The sequence below is a fragment of the Psilocybe cubensis genome, chromosome 5 (assembly GCF_017499595.1).
Source record: "Psilocybe cubensis strain MGC-MH-2018 chromosome 5, whole genome shotgun sequence".
NCBI classification, from domain to species: Eukaryota; Fungi; Basidiomycota; class Agaricomycetes; order Agaricales; family Agrocybaceae; genus Psilocybe; species Psilocybe cubensis.
In genome coordinates, this window is record NC_063003.1 from 2742472 (window position 1) to 2759604 (window position 17133).

Below are 17133 nucleotides of genomic sequence, written 5' to 3' on the forward strand. Positions count from 1 at the left end.
AGTTTCGGCCGCCAAGGTTGCTAAATTATGCATTTTAGAAGCATAACGCTTTATTTCCCTGGGAAATATTTTTTGGGGGTTTACTTATAATCCCGGGGATTCCGGATACCATCGGAACCATGTGGATAGGATAAGTCAATGGATTGGCTTATCAAACCTTGACCCATCATGAAAGAAGTTTACGTGAAGGGTTTCAAAAGAGATTCCTCTCCAAGATCCATCCTCAAGACAAATTGAGAATTGCATAGCCAAATGATATACGCATTTAGACTACAGTGCAATCGCTTCCTGACCACAGGCTTGTGATCGTTTGGCTGCAAATAATTCACAACACAGACAGTTGTGGAAGCGCATCTCAGATTATTGAATATAAGTAGTAACTTGCATTAGTTCCTCTTTCTCTTCTGTACCTTCATATATCCTACACTTTTGCCCAGGTCTGTCTGATTTTTCTGCACGCGTTTTGTTAAAGGTTCTCAGCCTGAGGATTCAGATGTCTGAGCAAGTGATCCAAGACTTCGATAAATATTTTGAGGGGCTTCTCGAGATGTTCCCGTATGTAATTCCTGATCGATGTGTGTATCATCTTGTACATTCCCGTTGAACTCACATCGCGTGTAACAGGCCGGACGAAGATGAGAAGAAACCCCTTCAGAGGGCAGCTACAGAGATACCACTCACGTAAGTACTGGTATTCCTTGGCTCTATATCTCGAAACATTCATACAAATTTGTATCCTATACAGGCTGGCTGATAATGAGGGTTTTCTTCCTCGAAAGGTATGTTCTGTGAACGTTCCTTCGGTGGAAGAGGCTCGAACAGAACATTCGGTCACACTGAAGTAAGTTATTATAGTTTCTGTGCCTACCTTGGCTCACTGGACATGTATCGCATATAGGACAACCGAGGCGTCCAATGACCTCACTTTGCAAGCGGATCCATCCCGGTTACCAAGTCCTGCAAAAGTGCTACTTACGATACCAGCTAAACGCAAATGTGAGGACATGGTCGAAGTATCATCGACCGTCTCAAAGAAATTGCGAGGGACGTATTTGAACTCCCCGGAGCCGGGAACAACATGGGGAGATTTCAAAATCGACGGAATAGACTCTGGAAAAATGATCAAAAAAATCAATTATTCCACAGGCAATACTCAAAACTCCAAGCATTTCCCCGGGCCACAATTTGTTTGCACCTCTCCAGGATGCAATATGACCACAAAAACATCGGGCGACATGCGAAAGCACTGGCAAACGTCTCGACATTCCCAAGGTGCCAAATATCAGTGTCATCCATTAAAAGGTGACGCTGCAAAGTGTACCTGCTCAAAGCCGTCACGATTCATGCAGGTATATGCCCTTAAAAGACATTTGGCTACTACCAAAGTGATTGCCTCACGATCCCCTGCTTTCGACGCTACTCCTTATATGATTTAAAGTGTATACATGATTATCCTGTATTGTATTATTAATTCAAACGCAAGTTTTTTATGGGCACAAATTCAGTTGGCAGCCACTTTTGTATCAGGTGGAAATTGGTTGTCGTGATCCATTGTTTCGTCAGCATGTCTGGAATTCTTGACTGTTAGCGGAAATTTTCGTCTAAAACCTGTCTTTAACACACCATTTCCTTAACTTTGATCAAAGAAGTTATATATTTATAGGATCATCGTTCTGCAAAATTTACTTCTCTTCAAAGTTAAAATTATATCAGAAAAGCTACTGGCATGTACTCTGAGTTAGCTTGTGCTAGGTCTACGAGTATAGTAAAGAGAATATATCAAATGTTATAGCGAAATAGGAAGCCTTTCAAATTCTAAACTGGCAAGAAGGAATGCGGCGACCCCTTTCAAATCGTTGACATCAGTGACCTGACTGACATAGTACTGATTCAATCAATTAATTTTTTTTCCAGGTGGATATCATCAGCATAATTGACTTACATCGAAGTCTCCAGTCGTGTCCAGACTTCCGACCTATCAACATGAAGTCACATTTCAAAAGAAATGATACTTGAACGTTTGAGACTTACAATCACAGTATTCAGCCAGTTCATTGTGCCGTCTGGATTTACTACCACCCAATTGTTGACCATGTACTCATAGGCCTTTCGAGCGGAAAGCAAGATGCTCCCATCTTCGTCATAAACATGACCTAGTCTCACTGCCTTGAGTAATGCATATACAAACATCGCTGTACCACTACTCTCAAAGTAGTTTTTGGTCCTTCCAGGCTGTGTCATGACGAGCCACCATGCTCCACTGGTTGGATCAGCAGCTTTTTGAATGCGTGGAACGAGTAGCTGAAGGATGGAGAGGATTCTACTGTATCCTGGGTGCGACTGTGGCATGATATCAAGTATGTCGACGAGTGCCATTGAGTACCAGCCTAAAGCACGATCCCAAACCTCTGGGGAGTGGCCACGGTCGGCAGACGCCCAAGGGGCAACACCAGAGTGATCGTACCCATGGTACATCAAGCCGGTATTATTTGGGGCTGTGGCATTCTGAATAGTGTTTTGGAACATGAGAACAAACTGGTTGGTAATGTCGTCTGAGGAGAAAACGAAATGTGAATTAGAATAAATAAGATGGAGTAGACATTTGATCTCCCACCCCAGGCCGTATCATTTGAGAGTTGGAAAGTCGAAGTGTAACTAGCGTAGAAAATTTCACCCATGTAAATCCCATCTAACCACCCTTTTACCAATAGTAAGCTTTCTTTCCCGTAAAAGACAACAGCTTCCAAACCTTGGTTTGGGTACTTGAGCTTGTGCCAAAATTGTCCTTGTGTAGTACGAGGATGGGAATCAAGTTGACTACGAAAAGTGTCAGCGGCAATTTTGTATTTAGAGGTCTTGTTCTGAGTCAATCCATGCCTAGGAATCGTCAAACAATATTGGAAAATTTACAAAATTGGCATCAACTTACAGATAAATCATTGTGGGTCCGGTTCTAAATGTGTAATATGAGATCGAGCTTCACGTTCAACGTGAATCGCAAACCTTAGAGGATCCAACACATAATCTGTTAGTCTGAGAAAGAAATTGAGAAGTGCTTCGCGGAGAAAAGCAAGCTGCAAGGTACACATAGCTTCCATGAACGGTACCATTGCTGAACACAATGTTGTCGATGCCTTGTTTGATGTAATCGAAATACGTGGTATTCCCTGTCCTTTCATACAATTGGCGTAGTCCCCATTGAAATTCTCCATGCTCGTAGGATACGATTGGATTTTCATTTGCATCAAGACCGTTCCCTTGACGTCGAGCAATTGCAGAATCCGCTGCCCATACAGCATATGACGTCCGTCCTGTTGCAATAGCCATTTTACAGATGCACAATAGCGATACGGCTAAAGAAGGAAGCTTGACCATGATGGGCAGTTAAGGTGGCATGGTATGTTTGGAGGCTGGTTTATATGCGCCAACGGCGGATTGAGAAGACATGTTCATGGAATGCCGTTCGGGAGGAAACCTTTGAACTTAAATTTAGTGAATTCTTTCGGCCCGTATGAATTGAGCGATGATGGAGAAATCTCGTATTCACGTTGTTTCTGTCATGTTATTGGTGGCACGGAGCGTATGAGTAGCATCGTGTGACCATCATAACTGCTAGCAATTGTGGAATGAGCGTGCAAGCCCTTCAGGGTGTAAACTATAGACAAATTTAGATCGATGAAACATAATGCATAAACTTTAGACGGGCATACATAGAAATTCATCGCCATGGCCAACATAAGTTCCCTTCTAGAAGCCTTTTGAGGGTCTTGATACGCGATTCCCAGTGGAAAGACTCGTTATTCAATTTTTATCGGAATTTGGTTCAGGATTTCAGTCCTGTTTAATCTGTGTATAAGAGTACGTTGAAATAGTAAGAGCAGTCGGAGAAAGCGCACTAGAAGATTCCAAAAGATATGCCACATGTAATGGGGTTAGACTTGTGCAAGATTTCAAAATCTCGTTGCACAAAATATCACTGCTGGGAACCGCCACTGTGCTTTGCCACCGATCCTCCCCTCAGCCTGAGGATCACACACTTTGAATCCATTCATTGTGAAACATAAGCACTTCATTGACCGGACACCCCAACACAATACACGGCATAGAGCGTTGCTAACACTGTGCAGTGAGCGGAACCAACCACGATATTCTAGCGACCCAGTCTGACTTCTAAGGACGCGATTGGCTACCTGAATTGTGACGGTGGGAATCATTGATGAAGGAGATAATTAGGGGCTTTCTTATCTTATCCAACTTGAATCCCACCCATCGTCGCGCACGATGCACCTTCTTCCCAGAGAAGAGGCGAAGCTTTTACTTCATCAGGTGTGTTTTACCAACGAGTTTGAAGCATCGACTGACAAATATACCAGGCTGGCACACTCGCGCAAAAGCGCCTTGCAAGGGGCCTCCGCCTTAACCAAACCGAAGCTGTTGCTCTTATTGCTTCGCAGCTCCAGGAGCGTATTCGAGATGGTCTGAACAGCGTGGCAGAACTAATGCACCACGGCAAGACACTGCTTGGAAGACGCCACGTTCTACCTAGCGTTCCGGGATTGTTGAAAGAAATCCAAGTGGAAGGGACATTTGTCGATGGGTGAGTGTCTGCCGTCGCTGCGTGCCATTCTTTACTTACTCTATGTAAAAGAGTTTTTCTTGTGACAGTACACGACCCAATATGCACAGAATCTGGAAATCTTGAAGCTGCCCTATACGGTTCTTTCTTTCCAGTCCCGTCAGACGACGTGTTCCCCATTATTGACGAGGCCGAGTATGCGCCAGAGAAGACGCCTGGCGCAGTGATAGCGAAGAAGGAAAGCATTATCATCAACAAAGGGCGCGAAAGGATCAAACTTAGAGTCACGAACAACGGGGACAGGCCAATCCAGGTGCGCATTACCATGAATCCGATCATTTGGCAGTGTTCTGACTTGCGCAGATTGGCTCGCATTACCACTTCATTGAGACCAACCCCTCCTTGTCATTTGACAGAATCAAATCGTATGGGAAACGCCTCGACATCCCTGCTGGTACGGCTGTCCGCTTCGAGCCTGGGGACACCAAGACCGTGTCTCTCGTTTCAATCTCTGGGTCCAAAATCATCTCGGGTGGGAACGCGTTAGCGTCCGGAGTATATGATCCATCCCCTGAGAGGACAAGTGCTATTTTGGACGAGATACTGCGAAAAGGGTTTGCCCATGTCCCGGAGCCTGGTGCGCTAGAAGTCAACATGGACGAAAATGAGATAGGAAGAGAGGTATATATTTCTATGTTCGGCCCAACTGTTGGCGATCGTGTCAGGCTCGGAGACACGACCTTGTGGGTCGAAGTGGAACACGACGAAACTGTTTATGGAGACGAGGCCAAATTTGGAGGAGGTGATTTTCTTCTTAGAAATTGGGTTCATATATGCTAAATTTTTAAAGGAAAATCGATCCGTGAGGGAATGGGGCAGGCGACTAATAGGTCCTCTGAAGAGACCCTCGATCTCGTTGTCACAAATGCACTCATTATCGACTGGTCTGGAATCTACAAAGTGAGTTGTTTTCAAACAATTCATGACTGCCATTTACACTGTTGTAGGCCGATATTGGAGTCAAAAATGGTTTAATTGTGGGAATCGGAAAGGCGGGAAACCCAGATGTAATGGCGAATGTACACCCTTCACTCATCATTGGGTCTTCCACGGAAGTTATTGCTGGCGAAAAGCTCATCGTCACAGCAGGTGCCATCGATGCTCATGTTCACTACATCTGCCCCCAGCAGATCGAAGAAGCTTTGGCAGCCGGTACGACGACTTTCATTGGAGGTGGAACTGGACCAAGTGCAGGCACGAACGCGACGACGTGCACAAGCAGTCCATTCTACATGAGACACATGCTTGCGGCTACTGACGGCCTCGCCATGAACGTGGCTTTTACTGGAAAAGGTAACGACGCAGGTCCGACAGCGCTAAGGGAAATCATAAAGGCTGGTGCATGTGGTCTCAAGTTGCACGAAGACTGGGGATCCACACCAGCTTCTATCATCAACTGTCTTGACGTGGCGGACGAATTTGATGTGCAGGTGAACATTCACACTGATACGCTGAACGAAAGTGGATTTGTTGAAAGTATGCTGTTTTTTTTGGTCACAAATTCCAATTTTACGCAAGCATTTCAGGTACCATCGCTGCATTTGGGAACCGGACAATCCATACCTACCACAGCGAAGGAGCAGGTATATGTCACTTCCAAGCGTCATAGTCTAAACTCATCTCGTGCCTAGGTGGTGGTCATGCGCCTGATATTATCGTTGTTTGTGGCCTCCCAAACGTCCTGCCGTCTTCAACCAATCCCACTCGACCATATACCAACAACACCCTGGACGAACATCTAGACGTAAAGCTCATTTCTATCTGGTTTTACTAAAGCTGATGGAATACCAATCATCCCAGATGTTAATGGTTTGCCATCACCTTGACAGATCCATTCCTGAAGATTTAGCATTCGCCGAATCACGTATTCGGGCAGAGACTGTGGCCGCTGAAGATGTGCTACACGACTCAGGCGCAATTGCGATGATTAGCTCCGACTCACAGGCGATGGGACGGGTGGGTGAAGTGGTCAGTCGAACATGGCGTACAGCCAGCAAGCTTCGTGAGTTCAGGGGTCCACTCAATGATCTCGGAGACGAGGAAGGCAGGGATAATGCAAGAGTCAAGAGATATATCTCGAAATACACTATTAACCCGTGCGTGTTCAAATTTAAGTTTGAAGAAAACAGGGTAAAACTAACGCTTCGCATTGGATTACTAGGGCAATTACCCATGGAATCAGTCATATGGTTGGCCAAGTTGCTGTGGGCACCCTCGCGGATCTCGTTCTGTGGAAACCGGAAAACTTTGGTTCCAAACCGCAAATGGTGTTGAAGTCAGGTGTCATAGTATGGGCGCAGGTGCATCCAACTGAATGTGAAAGTCTTGAGTTCCCGCTTACCAACCTTGACATATAGATGGGCGATGCAAATGCCTCCATTCCATCCGTGCAGCCATTCTACTCCAAGCCAATGTGGGGCGCCAAAGCTGGCTCAGCTGCCCTGAACTCCGTGGCATTTGTGTCAGAGGTTTCCATAACATCTGGCACGATAGCGTCCTATGGTCTCTCCAAACGTGTCGAAGCTGTCCGTGGTTGTCGCCAAGTGACCAAGAAGGACATGAAGTGGAATGACGCGACGCCGAAAATGTCTGTCGACCCAGAGAACTACGAGGTTCGTGCAGATGGAGAGCTAGCGGATATTGCACCAGCCCAGACATTGCCATTGTCAAGGGGGTACAATCTTTTCTGAGTCCTCAAGATCACCTAAAAGGATTTGGCGGAACTGGATAAGATTTGTTTTACTTTGCTTATGGGAACTCATTTGAGAAGATAAAGGGAAATGAATTGTATTTGTATCAGTGGCACGATAGTCGTGCCAAGTTATGCTGGACGTGTTACAAATCACATACTCTTCAATACCTGGCGGAATGTCGCCATGAGAAGACCGGTATCGTGAAGTATTGGCCAATATCAGCTGTTCAAATGTAGCTAACATCAGAAATATGCAGATGTACGAGAACACGACTGAAAACTGAAAAAGCCCTCATTTAAATTGTCGGCGATGCAAGAAGACTTGAAGCTTCAAGTTCATGAGCAAATACGCTTGAAATTTAAGCATATAGCACGATCGTCGTGCACATACGACTCCAAAATCTATCTACTGGCACACTACAGGCTAATTTATGGAAGCAAATTACATTTAAATCGTCTTCTTTCTTTCTTTACAGGCTAGTCCCTTGCATATTAATTTTCGGGGAAAGTCTGAATTTTGGACAGTAACAAAAATCTACACAACCCTTCAATGGCTAGAGCTACTAAAGTAAGTGGCAATTAAATAACAATAACTATCTTGACACACATTCGGACTGACAAATGATACGAAGCATCCACATATATCGATATTTGTCCCGGGATAACTCGCCCAATTCAGAGCGCGGTGATGCTGTTGTGATTCTGAGTACGCGACTGGCACGCAGTACTATCACGCGACATGTTGAGTTGGTCACGTCTTTTCCGCCTTATGATCAAATTTATTTCTCCGTGGCGCTGTGGCGTGGTAATGTTCATATCGTGCTGTGACTGCTGTCCTTCCCATGCTAATTCTTGTTGGTCATGTTGGCACGGAGCGCCACTGACGCTCAAATGGGAGACGTTCAAATAGACGCTGTTATTTCCTACCCTACTTGAAAACCTGGGATAAAAAGATTCGAACAGGGCAGAGGGGTTAGTCCCCCGGATCACACACATTTTTCACAGCATTACCTCCGTACGTATGTTGTCACCCAAAATTGCCGATTTTTCCTGACTCGTTGTCTGACGCAAGGTTAAGCTGCATGCTTCATCGAAGCTGATACGCATTTTTCGCCTTTATTGTGGTACGTACATGGCTAACATAGTGGAGGTGGCGATTACTTGAATGTCAATAAATTTATCGCAGGTGTCCTATCTGTGGGATTTAAATAGGCCTCAAGTAAGCCCCGTCGTTCGTTATCTCTTTACGTCGCTCGTAACCCTTCCCCAATATCAGCAATGTCTAACCAAGAGATCGCCACGACTGCATCCAATGAAGAAACACCACTACTGCGAACCGGCTCTGCTTCTGCGTCAAGCAACAATGGAAGAACACCTCTACCCAAGCTGCAGATAGCCATCGTATTGCTCCTACAGATTTGTGAGCCCATTAGCAGTCAATCCATTTATCCGTATATCAACGCTGTGAGTGCTGAAATGTGGAGAGGCGGATGAGACTCAATAGCTTGATACTAGTTGATCAGCGAGTTGGACATCACTGGAGGAGATGAGAGAAAAGTGGGGTATTATGCCGGTTTAATTGTTGAGTGGGTTATTCTGTACCACCTATTTATCCTAATTCTCCCATTTCCAGGAATCCCTTTTTTTCGCCACCGAGGCTCTGACGGTACTCCAATGGAGTAGAGCCTCTGACCATATTGGACGAAAACCGGTTCTATTAATCGGGATGCTTGGATTAACAATATCAATGCTGTCATTTGGGCTTTCTCGTACTTTCTGGGCGCTGGTGATCAGGTATGGTTCTTTCTTCGACTCATTACGCCAGATTGACCGCCTTCCAGCCGATGCTTGACTGGTCTATTGAATGGAAATATCGGTACGTGCATCAGATGACTACTCAATGATTTTTTGCTCACTTGTTGCGAAGGAGTGATGAAGAGTGTTATGGGAGAACTCACAGACTCCACAAACCGAGCAGAGGGTTTCGCATTGATGCCAGTTGTATGGGGCTTCGGCGCGACAATGGGGTACGTGATTCTATGGGATATCTTTAGATATCAACTAATCATTTATCAGACCCCTGTTAGGAGGCTCTTTATCTCATCCTCACGAGCGCTTCCCAAATTACTTTGGCGCGTCATTTTGGAAAGAGTATCCATACTTTTTGCCATGTCTTGTAGCTTCAGCCTATGTACTGTTTGCCTCGCTAATTGCGCTCATTTGGTTTAAAGAAGTGCGTATTCTGTTGTCCAATCCCTTCAGCCACGTACTGAGCCCTCTAGTAGACAATACCGAAGCGAAAGAACCCACAGCAAGCTCTCGAATCCTGTGATGGGACAAAATCTGCCTCACGTGAGGATCCTGTCCCGCTTCGAGAACTCCTCGTGTATCCGATTATTCTCTCGGTCTCAAACTATGTCGTACTGGCGTTCCTCAACATAGCCGTTTGTGCTTTGTTGCCACTATTTTTGGCTATGCCCCTCGAAATAGGAGGCCTCAACTACGACCCACCTGCCATTGGCTATATCATAGGATCCTATGGCGCAGGCAGCGCGATATTCCAAGCCTTCTTCTTTGCACGGATTGTGCGATACTTTGGAGAGAAACGGATTTTCGTGTCTGCTATGTCCACTTTTATCCCGGTGTTTTTGTTGTTTCCCATGATTAACATCTGCGCCCTGCATTTCGGTCAGCAGTCCACTGCCGTATGGTGTCTCATTGCCATCCTCCTCGCCATGTTGGCATTCATGGACATGGCTTACGGTATGATGGTACATTTACACCTTCATCGCCGCTCTGACTCGCTTTACAGGGACTATCTTCATGTATATCACGACATCCTCTCCCAACAAGCGTTCACTAGGAGCCACGAACGGTCTTTCACAGACCACGGTGTCGATCGCACGGGCTATCGGCCCTGCTCTGTCGACATCGCTATTTTCGTACTCGGTCGAGAAAAGATTGTTAGGCGGCTTCGGTGTATACGCAATCTTTTCCATCCTTTCTGTCTTCGCGTTATACCTTGCCACTCGACTTCCAAACAAAACATGGGACGCCATCCAATCCGAGCCCATCGACGACTAAAATTTGCATCCATGCCCAAAGGTCTTATCGATCTAACACGTGGGTTAGGAGATCAATTGGAGTGGGTAGGAAGGGGGTACAATGAATGAGATTGAAGTTGGCGGTCGTAATCGAAGCACAAAGGTGTCAATGGATTGTATGACTATGTCAGCTGGTATAGTCATTATTAGACCTTCAAAATTCTCTCTACCATTGTAACACTGACCATCTTCAGTAATGCTCATAATTTTGTTCCACATTCATTGGCAGCTCGCAGAAACTTATCTGCATTCATAAACCCCTAAAATTCTTTATCTCTTCTTAGAAGAATGTGATATCACAGAACCAATGTTCTCAAGTTAGGACTGGCGTATTCGTTCGCCAAGAATTTAGACGTGCTTATGACGATGAAATCGGCATTTTCGGCCATGGTTCAACTTTTGACAAATTTGTCAACGGAAGCCTCTAGAAAATGCTCGCATCTATTCACATACGGCTGAAGCGGATCTTCTCTTCCGAATCAGAATGGTATTCGTGCGGCACAGAGAAGACATGCTAGGTATACATCCCTCTACATCCACGCCAAATGAGATGATTCTGACGACTGTAAACGATCACTGTGTATGGCAGGAATTATTGGCCGACGGCATTTCCGAGGACAAGACTCTCTAGAATTTGAATTCGCAATCATATCGGGATTAAAGCATTCCCAGCGTTTTCGATTCTCGATTACTGGAACATGATCCGTTTATACTTAATACCCAGCGTCTTTGCCACTGTCTCGTCTACACCCCACTGACCGGACAGTCTCACAGACTCGTCACTGTGATATACCCATCGATTCTCTATTACTCTCAAAACAGCCCTCATGGACGGAATTAACGACATTCACGACGATGAACGAACACCGCTGCTGAACGAACAACGTTCTGCAAAACAAAAGCGCACGCCCCTGCCAAAACTCCAAATTGGCATCGTTTTACTCCTGCAAATCTGCGAGCCAATTTGCAGTCAGTCAATATACCCCTACATTAACGAAGTGAGTGTGACGTCCTATAAACTCTTTGGACGTCTTTATCTGATTGCTCGTTAGCTTGTTAGCAAACTTGATATCACTGGCGGAGATGAACGACGGATTGGCTACTACGCTGGCCTCATAGTCTGTTTGATTTTCTTATAATGTTTTCATGCTGTCCTCATTTTTCTTTCGTTAGGAATCTCTTTTTTTCCTGACCGAAGCTATGACCGTCTTTCAATGGAGTAGGGTGTCCGACCGCATAGGTCGTAAACCCGTGCTCATAATCGGTATGATGGGGACCATTTTGTCAATGCTCTTCTTTGGCCTTTCTCGTACGTTTGCGACTCTGGTCATTAGGTATGGTCCGAAAAGTGTCAGCTGTTCTTTCCAACGTTTAACTTCTGTACATCCAGTCGGTGCTTGTGTGGTCTCCTGAATGGAAATATTGGTAGGTGACATCATTATGATTGTATTGATCCCCTCCATTAATATATTATAGGTGTCATGAAAAGCGCACTGGGTGAGCTTACGGATACTACGAATCGAGCGGATGCGTTTGCTCTCATGCCGGCTGTCTGGGCGCTTGGTGCAACCATGGGGTCAGTTTCATATTCGACTGAAGTGATAAATTGGTGCTGATAATAACTCACGCTAGCCCGCTCCTGGGTGGTACTTTGACGCGACCTGCTGATCATTTCCCGTCCGTTTTTACCGGTCAATTCTGGAAAGAATATCCATATTTCCTCCCTTGCGTTGCTACTTCGTCTTTCGTCCTCGTGACGTTGTTTATTACCATTTTCTTCTTCAAGGAGGTAAAGTGTCATTAACTCTTTTTTTAATGCTAAATACTGAATATTGTATGGCAGACTGCCCCCAGATGGAGACAAATAGACGACAAGTCCAGAGCCTCCTCCGTTGACTCGTCTTTGAGTAACTACAAGTATCACCCACACGCTGAAATCGCCTTCCGTGATCTTTTAACTTTCCCGGTAGTTATCTCAATTGCCAACTACGTCACTCTTGCCTTCTTGAATATCTCGGTAAACGCCTTGCTCCCTCTTTTCTTCCATATGCCAATCGAACTGGGCGGACTGGACCTTGATCCAGTGACCATCGGCTACGTAATGGGACTTTATGGAGCAGGCACAGGACTTTTCCAGATTTTGTTTTTCGCCAAACTAGTCAGACGCTTCGGTACCCGACGTGTCTTTATCATGTCCATGCTCTCCTTTATCCCGGTGTTCATGACCTTCCCAGTTGTAAGCTTAGTAGCGAAAAAGTGGTCTGTAAGCTGGGGAGTCTGGGTTTTGGTTACATTGATCTTGCTTCTTCTCTTTTTCATGGATACCGCCTACGGTGAGTCCGAATATAGCTGACTAGTAATCATTATCCTGATGCAGGGAAATTTCTAGGTTGCATTTTCATGTACGTTACAGAATCAGCACCAAATCGTCGCTCTCTCGGTGCCACAAATGGCCTTGCTCAAACGACGGTATCGACTGCGCGTGCTATTGGACCTGCTTTGTCGACATCGTTGTTTTCGTTTTCCGTTCAACGTAACATCCTTGGAGGATACGGCGTGTACGCTGCATTCACCCTGTTTGCTTCGCTTGCGATTGTTCTAGCAGTACAACTGCCACAACAACTGTGGAATCGTGACGAGGATACTGGCAATAGTGACCAATGATATATTTATTTCAGCACTCTCAAAATTCAAATTCATCCCATTTTACTATCCTCCATATGTCTGAAGTTTTGGGTATACAATGTTCAATGCCCGGTTAATCCCATCCTCCTCTAGGTGTGTTGGCGCCGTAAAACCGAAAGTTTTTAAAAATATGCCCTCGAATATATCAAGGTTAATCTGTCCAAACCTGTCGCGGAAGCATCGATCCTATGTAAAGCGCTATTCCCACGAGCGCGATGAGGACATAATAGACAAGAAAACCACCCAGGTAATGCTTGTCAAGCGAGAGGGAGAATAACGAACTCGCCGCAGCAGGCCCGATTGCCCGCACAACGCTCACCATCATCTAGTTAATAACGTGTATACCCTTCAGTGGTTATGAAATGCTTCTATAAAGGATAACAGACCTGACTGATCCCATTGGTAGCTCCTATTGAGGCCCGGTTAGGTGACGCGCTGGCGATGAAAATGAAAACCGCGCCTATCATGTCGGGTTCAGATGATCAGGTTTCCTGGTAAAGAGTATGAAAGATTCGAACCGAAACAAAAGCATAAACCAATGGACAGAACGATCTGCAATCCAACTATAACCCAGAGGGTAGTGGTATAACCCTGCGTCCTTGAGAGGTAGCTGATACAAGGAAATGTTGCCAGTGCTGGTATTGCAAGCACCAAACCCCACAAGAATACGTTCCTCGGTCCCCAGCGATTGCTCACGCGAGCAAAGAAGAGAACTTGTGCAGATCCGTTTAGCAGTCCAAAACAAGCCAATATGATCCCAATTGTGGACGGAGGCAAGCCTAATCCACCAAGATGGCGAGGAGTTGAGAAGAAGATAGGTTGGATGGTGCGAAATGAAATATCTACGAGCGATACAGAGGCATAGTTCCCAGCGGCAATAATAACGCGTGGTGTGAAAAGGGATCTAATCGGAAGTCGCGACTCGAATTTTGACTGTTTGTTACCGGAATGCGCTATTTTGTTATTGGACGCTGAAGTAGACCATTTATCGACAGTCGGTTGCAGTGTTGATATACCGAAGTATCGCCTCATGGGGATGGGACACGGGAGGGTTTCGTTGAGAAAGAAGAAGGTCACAACAAAAGCAATCAGCGAAAATGTCGCTGACACTGCGCATGGCAAAAAATAGGGGTATTCTTGCAGAAAAAGGTTGCCACCGAATACTTTTGGGAATCGTTTGACTGGTTGAACAAGCCATCCTCCAATCATCGGTCCTAACTATTTAGTATTGATAGATATGAATGTGTAGAAAGAGTTCAAACACAATTCCTGACTTACTGTTCCACCTGTATTCCAGGCAAGAGGCATAAACGCATATGCCTAAACGATAAACTAAAATGTCAGATATCCAATATTATAGAAAGATGTCATTTTACTTTAGATATATTGGTTGAATCGGTTATCTCCACAACCATACTATGTAGATGTAAGTGATGGAGATACATTGAGATTATATGACGGGGCATCTACCAACCTTTTCATAACACCAATATTCCCGTCTACATAAAATTAATGAAACTCAAATTGACAGACGTAGAGAAATGTGAGCTCACTCAAAGCACCACTCATACTTCGACTACATGGCACGTTAGGATAGTTGCTTGAATCGCATTGTTTGTGAGCGTACCTTAGGACCAAACCCCAGAAAGTTTTTGAAAGTCCGAAGCAATACATAGAAAGCGACAGTCCTAGCAACCCTGACATGATAACGGGCTTTCGGCCAATTTGGTCTGAGGTACGGCTCCAATATAGAACTGTACACGCCTCTGCCACAAAAAACAGAGATTGCTATTCCGATAACCATAAGAAAAAATAGAACTCGCAAATGCGCCAGGCTTACCAGTAAACCGACGTAATATCCCACTCGGCTTTCCACTCCTTGAGTTACCCCCAGGTCGCGCACCAGCTTCATAAAAAGGTATGAATATTGAATTGAAAACTTATCGCAGGGATGCACCGACGACCAATACCTGAGGAGTAAAGGGGGATATGACATTGGAAGTCAGTGGTTCTGCGAGTTGGAGCACAAGCAGAATAGAGAACTGAGGCCAAGGTAGAGGGGTTGATTGCTTGGTGGTTGACTCCGCCAGAAGAGGGGTTTCTTCATCGACAGTACGTTGCATTGAATGCCTGAGGGGAATAATGATTAAACAGAGGACTGTCCAGCTTTATACAGTGAATGGACGGACCGTTCTGACCGTTAGTTTGGCATCGAGAACATCATAACAGAACTCGGACAGTTTGCCGATTCAATATCTGATGTGAAAATAGTGTCGCCTAGTAGCTGAGCGACGTAATCGCGTGTCTGAGTTCCTCGGGGCTTCCTTCAGTGTCCATGAAGGCAGATTTATGACTAAAGTGGGGAATTCGACGGGAGGCTTAATCCCGACAGCAACAGTTATATTTGGGTTATCAGCGTAGTAGAAATGAAGATATCCATTTGGCCTATTGAACTCTGAATCAGTGGCCAAGGCTGCCAGCCAGTTCAATCACTACGTTGCACTTTGATATGTCAACTCACCAAAACGCATAGTATATTGACTTTGATTCGAGTAATAGTATTAATAAGAGTTGCAAGTTGACAATAAGCACAAGAAAGAGAAGATTTAGAATTGTTTCTACTTTGAGGCTGTTAACTCCTGAGCAAGGAGGAATTACCGTTGTTGTCACGATGAACAGAGAGTGACTGTGTGACAGACACACATGACTCTGAATCGCGCGCCAGTATTCAGAACGCGACTGGAACGCGAAGTCTTCACGCGATCTGCAGCATTCCAAAATCACGAAATCAACAAATTTCTTTCTTTCTGTTCGTTCAGGCTTTCACGTACTCTTATAATTTTTGCGATTATACCAATCAAAATCAAATCTCCGAAGTTCTACTTGAATCATGGCGCCCATTTTCTTATAAGCTAAAATCGTTCGAATGGAATCCTGCGAGATGAATAAAGTATGTGAGTGGGAGAAATAGAAGTATTGGCAGGGAAAAGAATTAAATCCGAGTAAAGGGTGAGATATTCGTGGTGACCAAGTCTCCGAAGTTCTACTTGAATCATGGCGCCCATTTTCTTATAATTTGTAATTGTCTTGTTACTGCTGCCTCATACTATCACTGTATCCTAAACTGCTACTATATCTCCAATTTTTTCCTAAGAGCTCTTGGCGGCTATCGTAGCGAGATGTCTGCGTAAAGCAGACTCGCGATTAAAAGCCCCTGTCCTGCCACAAGAGCATCCGTGATTGACACAGTGAAACTTTCCTGGTGAATGAACGGCAACATGCTTGATCATATCGTGAATCCTTTCAGCGGCAACCTTTCCACACCTTATGCACACGTACTCCTTCAACGTTGGATATTTTGTGTGCACGATTCTCCGAATCTTTTGTTTCGCGAGCAAATTACGGTCAGATGGATCACACCTCACTTCCTTCCACTGAGTGTCGGGCTCCGCTACACAGTCGACAATACGGCCCTTGCTTCGCGTCGTTTTAGAGAGTCTTTCGAGATATAAAGACACAGCTGTGTCCTGCTCGTCTTCTAGTTTTCGCTTCAGTGGATTGCGTTCGTCTATCTGGTTCAAAAGAACGTCGTCCAGCAGTGCGAGGCGTTCGCTATCCTCCATATTAGTTATGGTACCAAGCACTGAGGTTGTAGCAAATTGCGCCCTTCTGTCGGTCTCTCTAACTGTATATCCATTTTCTTTCTCCTGTTGCTGTGGATTAACATTCGGTGGAGTTTCGTTTGGCTGAGATGAAGGTACACTGGGAGCTTCGGTCGTATAGTCGTCTAATAGCAAAGGGGTGAATATTGTTTTGCTAGAGATGCAGCTTTCGATCAAGCTACGACGCGCACTGGGACTACGGGTAGAGTTATTAATTAGCGTGCTCTTTTAGTAGCTTGAAGAACTAAAAGCATACCTCATAGCCCGTATCTCGTCTCTGATGGATTGAAAAATCCTGTCACGATCATTGGACGCAGGCATTGCGAAAAATGGAGGTCAATTCTGAAGGATATG

At 45.1% G+C, this 17133-nt stretch overlaps 7 protein-coding genes across 7 annotated transcripts; 4 read left to right on the forward strand and 3 right to left on the reverse strand.

Moving 5' to 3' along the window:
• Positions 1–493: 493 nt before the first annotated feature.
• JR316_0006316 (uncharacterized protein) lies at positions 494–1436 on the forward strand (the record flags this gene model as incomplete). Its single annotated transcript, XM_047892065.1, has 4 exons — positions 494–555; positions 625–681; positions 746–841; positions 899–1436. 4 exons carry the CDS (start codon positions 494–496, stop codon positions 1434–1436), a joined length of 753 nt encoding a protein of 250 aa, XP_047749414.1.
• A 350-nt stretch (positions 1437–1786) lies between these two features.
• Positions 1787–3375, reverse strand: JR316_0006317 (Unsaturated rhamnogalacturonyl hydrolase YteR; the record flags this gene model as incomplete). Its single annotated transcript, XM_047892066.1, has 8 exons — positions 1787–1885; positions 1943–1975; positions 2032–2552; positions 2615–2698; positions 2750–2877; positions 2930–2953; positions 3004–3033; positions 3086–3375. The coding sequence occupies 8 exons, from the start codon at positions 3373–3375 to the stop codon at positions 1787–1789; spliced, it is 1209 nt and encodes a 402-aa protein (XP_047749415.1).
• Positions 3376–4281: 906 nt separating this feature from the next.
• Positions 4282–7326, forward strand: JR316_0006318 (Urease; the record flags this gene model as incomplete). The annotated part of the gene is made up of 11 exons (XM_047892067.1): positions 4282–4326; positions 4374–4597; positions 4649–4889; positions 4940–5378; positions 5427–5536; positions 5584–6112; positions 6163–6219; positions 6268–6380; positions 6437–6732; positions 6798–6936; positions 6994–7326. The coding sequence occupies 11 exons, from the start codon at positions 4282–4284 to the stop codon at positions 7324–7326; spliced, it is 2526 nt and encodes an 841-aa protein (XP_047749416.1).
• Positions 7327–8606: 1280 nt separating this feature from the next.
• JR316_0006319 (Major facilitator-type transporter psiT2) lies at positions 8607–10412 on the forward strand (the record flags this gene model as incomplete). The annotated part of the gene is made up of 8 exons (XM_047892068.1): positions 8607–8792; positions 8844–8918; positions 8962–9122; positions 9170–9204; positions 9256–9355; positions 9405–9561; positions 9614–10091; positions 10141–10412. 8 exons carry the CDS (start codon positions 8607–8609, stop codon positions 10410–10412), a joined length of 1464 nt encoding a protein of 487 aa, XP_047749417.1.
• An 847-nt stretch (positions 10413–11259) lies between these two features.
• JR316_0006320 (Major facilitator-type transporter psiT2) lies at positions 11260–13096 on the forward strand (the record flags this gene model as incomplete). Its single annotated transcript, XM_047892069.1, has 8 exons — positions 11260–11430; positions 11485–11550; positions 11606–11766; positions 11823–11857; positions 11909–12008; positions 12065–12221; positions 12276–12765; positions 12822–13096. 8 exons carry the CDS (start codon positions 11260–11262, stop codon positions 13094–13096), a joined length of 1455 nt encoding a protein of 484 aa, XP_047749418.1.
• A 172-nt stretch (positions 13097–13268) lies between these two features.
• Positions 13269–15240, reverse strand: JR316_0006321 (Major facilitator-type transporter psiT2; the record flags this gene model as incomplete). The annotated part of the gene is made up of 10 exons (XM_047892070.1): positions 13269–13442; positions 13504–13577; positions 13636–14335; positions 14396–14437; positions 14494–14533; positions 14592–14616; positions 14671–14693; positions 14745–14905; positions 14958–15023; positions 15088–15240. The coding sequence occupies 10 exons, from the start codon at positions 15238–15240 to the stop codon at positions 13269–13271; spliced, it is 1458 nt and encodes a 485-aa protein (XP_047749419.1).
• Positions 15241–16266: 1026 nt separating this feature from the next.
• Positions 16267–17100, reverse strand: JR316_0006322 (uncharacterized protein; the record flags this gene model as incomplete). Its single annotated transcript, XM_047892071.1, has 2 exons — positions 16267–16975; positions 17036–17100. 2 exons carry the CDS (start codon positions 17098–17100, stop codon positions 16267–16269), a joined length of 774 nt encoding a protein of 257 aa, XP_047749420.1.
• Positions 17101–17133: the final 33 nt, after the last annotated feature.